Source organism: Prunus persica, chromosome G4, assembly GCF_000346465.2.
Source record: "Prunus persica cultivar Lovell chromosome G4, Prunus_persica_NCBIv2, whole genome shotgun sequence".
In the NCBI taxonomy this organism is placed as follows: domain Eukaryota; kingdom Viridiplantae; phylum Streptophyta; class Magnoliopsida; order Rosales; family Rosaceae; genus Prunus; species Prunus persica.
Window position 1 is genome coordinate 17704186 of NC_034012.1, and position 3116 is coordinate 17707301.

Consider the following 3116-nt stretch of genomic DNA (forward strand, 5'->3'; position numbering starts at 1 on the left):
TCCACCATTAGTGGTGGTCCTACCTTGGCTGGAACCTCCAACAACTCCATCAAACATTATGTCCGCTCCACCTATGTGCACCAAGTCTTCAGCACCACATAGGGACGCCGTGGAGGTTTATGTTGATGACATGCTAGTCAAAAGTCGCACTGCTAACCAGCACATCTCTAACCTATCGGCCATGTTCACAATCCTGAAGCAGTACAAAATAAGGCTCAACCCTGCGGCGTAGCTTCAGGTAAATTCCTTGGCTTCATGATCAGCCAACAAGGTGAGGACATGAGGATACCCAAGACAGTCAAGGACATTCAGAGCCTTATAGGGCGCGTCGCAGCCCTGACCAGGTTTATATCCAAGGCTGCTGATCGCTGCGCCCCATTCTTCAAAGCACTCAAAGGTAACAAGCAAAACATTACATGGACTGCCGAATGTGACAAGGCTTTTAGCGAGCTGAAGGAGCCGGGCCCCCTTATTTTCAACCCCCGAGCCTGGAGACACCCTTACAATTTACCTCTCCGTATCGGCTACAGCGGTTAGCTCTGTGCTCATTCAAAGAAGGGAAAGGACTGAGCACCCAATGCATTATGTTAGCAAGGCATTACAGGATGCCGAGGTTCGATACCCAGACATTGAAAAACTAGCATTCGCCCTGGTTGTCTCAGCTAGACGCTTCAGACCATACTTCCAAGCTCACACCATCCATGTCTTAACTAACCAACCGCTCAGGCAAGTGTTGTAGAAACCAGAAACTTCTAAGAGGTTGGTTAAGTGGGCCATTGAACTTGGTGAGTTTAATATCCACTACAAACCCCGCCCAGCTACAAAGGGCCAGGCCGTCGCTGACTTCATATCAGAATTCATAGAACCCCAAGCTTCGGTTGCTACCCAGATCATAACCAAACCTAATCTTCCTTTGAGCCAGAACCACACCGCCAGCAATGGCACCCTAGACCTGACCCAGCCCTTGTGGACCTTATATGTGGCTGGCTCCTCCAATGTCCAAAGATGTGGGGGGCGGCCTCATTCTCATCTCCCTAAACAAGGTTGTCCTTGAGTACACCCTCTGCTTCAAATTCCACGCCTCCAACAATGAGGCCGAATACGAAGCATACTTAGCTGGCCTTTAACTAGCCAAAGAGATGGATGCCAAGCAAATTCATATATTCAGCGACTCATAGCTTGTTGTCCATCAAGTCAACCATGACTTCACGGCCAAGGACGTCTTTATGATAGCTTACCTCCAGCATACCCGACACTTGCTTGCAACCTTTGACGCTCATCTTATAAGCCAAGTTCCACGCTCTGAGAACAGCCATGCTGATGCATTGGCCAGGCTAGCCTCAGCCTTGGAGCAGGGCATAGGTCGTCACATCCACATCGAGTTCTTGGACCAGCCCAGCACACAAGCCCCACTTATCTGTACCATTGATCACAGCCCTACATGGATGGACCCCATCCTTAAGTTTTTGCAGAACCAAACACTACCGGCTGATTCTGCTGAAGCACGACGCATTCGCTATCGCTCTACCCGATACCTGATCCTTAACGGCTCCCTATACAAGTGGGGCTTCAGCCTTACCTACTTTCGGTGTCTGACTCCAGAGGAAGGTAATTATGTTATTCAAGAAATTCATAAAGGCATCTGCGGCAACCACTCAGGCACACGCTCACTAGCTCATAAGGCAATTCGCCAAGGATACTTCTGGCCCTCACTCCACACTGATGCCCAGGCCTTCACCCAGAAGTGCGATAAGTGTCAGCGATTTACCAACATTCCACAACTTCTAGCTGAACCATTGACAGCCATGGTCAGTCCTTGGCTATTTGCCTAATGGGGACTGAACCTCATTGGACCTATGCCTGAGGGCAAAGGCCAAGTCTGCAGATGTAGCCGTAGACTACTTCACTAAATGGGCTAAAGCCGAAGCCTTAGCCACCATCACTGCAGCCCACATCGAAACCTTTGTTTGGCAAAATATCGTGTGTCGCTTCGGCATCCCCAACCCATCCTCAAGATCCGTCTTTGCTTCGCCTCCCCAGCCCATCCTTAGTCCAATAGCCAGGTCGAAGCTGTAAACAAAATTATCAAAAGACCCTGAAGACCAAGCTTGACAAAGCCAAGGGTTGCTGGCCAGAGCTATTCTTAGAAGTTCTCTGGTCCTACCGCATCACCTTCCGTACCTCCACCGGAGAAACACCATTCTCTCTTTCCTTTAGTACTAAAGCCGTGAAACCAGTGGAGATTGGCCAGCCCATATATCGAACCTCCACTTATGATGCCGAGGCCAATGACGAGTAATTAGCCTTGAACCTCGACTTCATTGATGAGTTTGACCAATCCAGCATGCGCATTGTCGCATACAAACAGCGCATCGCCAAGTACTACGACTCCTGAGTCAAGCCCCGTGGTTTCAAAATTGGGGACTGGGTCATGCGCAAAGTTTGGTTGGCCACCAAGAATCCTACTGAAGGTACCTTAGGCCCTCCATGGGAAGGTCTTTACAAGATTACCAAAGTCTGCCGCCCCGGCTCTTATCAGCTTCGTGATCCCAAGGGCAAGACTTTGCCTCATCCTTGGAATGCTGATCACCTCAAGTACTACTATAAGTAAACATACCTAGACCCTAGGACATTATGTTCTTTTATACTTCGGTCTTGAGCCTTGTACCTTCCGTCTTTCGGCACCTAGTTAATGAAACACCTGACTCTGGCCAATTCTCACCAATCACATGATTATCATTTTGCTAGCACAACTGATATCAAATGACAACAAGTCTAATATCATAGCAAATCAAATAACCTTGTCCAAAGCAAGGCAAAATGTTCATACAAAGTAGAAATAAACATCAAGTGTCTCAAATAAATAGCTAGAATACATCAGGAAGGCAACGCCTTTAAGACTCGGTAGAGGGGGCATCCTCAATGGCCGGCTCTGCCTCTGGCGCAAGAGTAGTAGCATTAGTAGTGGGACTAGGTGAAGGAGGCTCGCCGCTCGTATTGAAGTTGATCTCAACCGAGGGGTTGAACCTCACCAGCCTATCCTCCTAACGAAGCTGCTCATCCATTAGCCAGTCCATGATGTAACTCTTTAGCTCCTCTGAAGTTCGAAACAACTC

At 48.7% G+C, this 3116-nt stretch overlaps 1 protein-coding gene across 1 annotated transcript; it reads left to right on the plus strand.

Annotated features, from left to right (window-relative positions):
• LOC109948673 lies at positions 280-1832 on the plus strand. The gene is made up of 2 exons (XM_020562364.1): positions 280-532; positions 1195-1832. The coding sequence occupies exons 1-2, from the start codon at positions 280-282 to the stop codon at positions 1830-1832; spliced, it is 891 nt and encodes a 296-aa protein (XP_020417953.1).

Coding starts and splice junctions, on each gene's coding strand:
- LOC109948673 (XM_020562364.1), top strand. CDS start 280: ATGAGGATACCCAAGACAGTCAAGGACATTCAGAGCCTTATAGGGCGC. Junction 533..1,194: donor TCTCCGTATCGGCTACAGCG/GTTAGCTCTGTG, acceptor TTGTCCATCAAG/TCAACCATGACTTCACGGCC.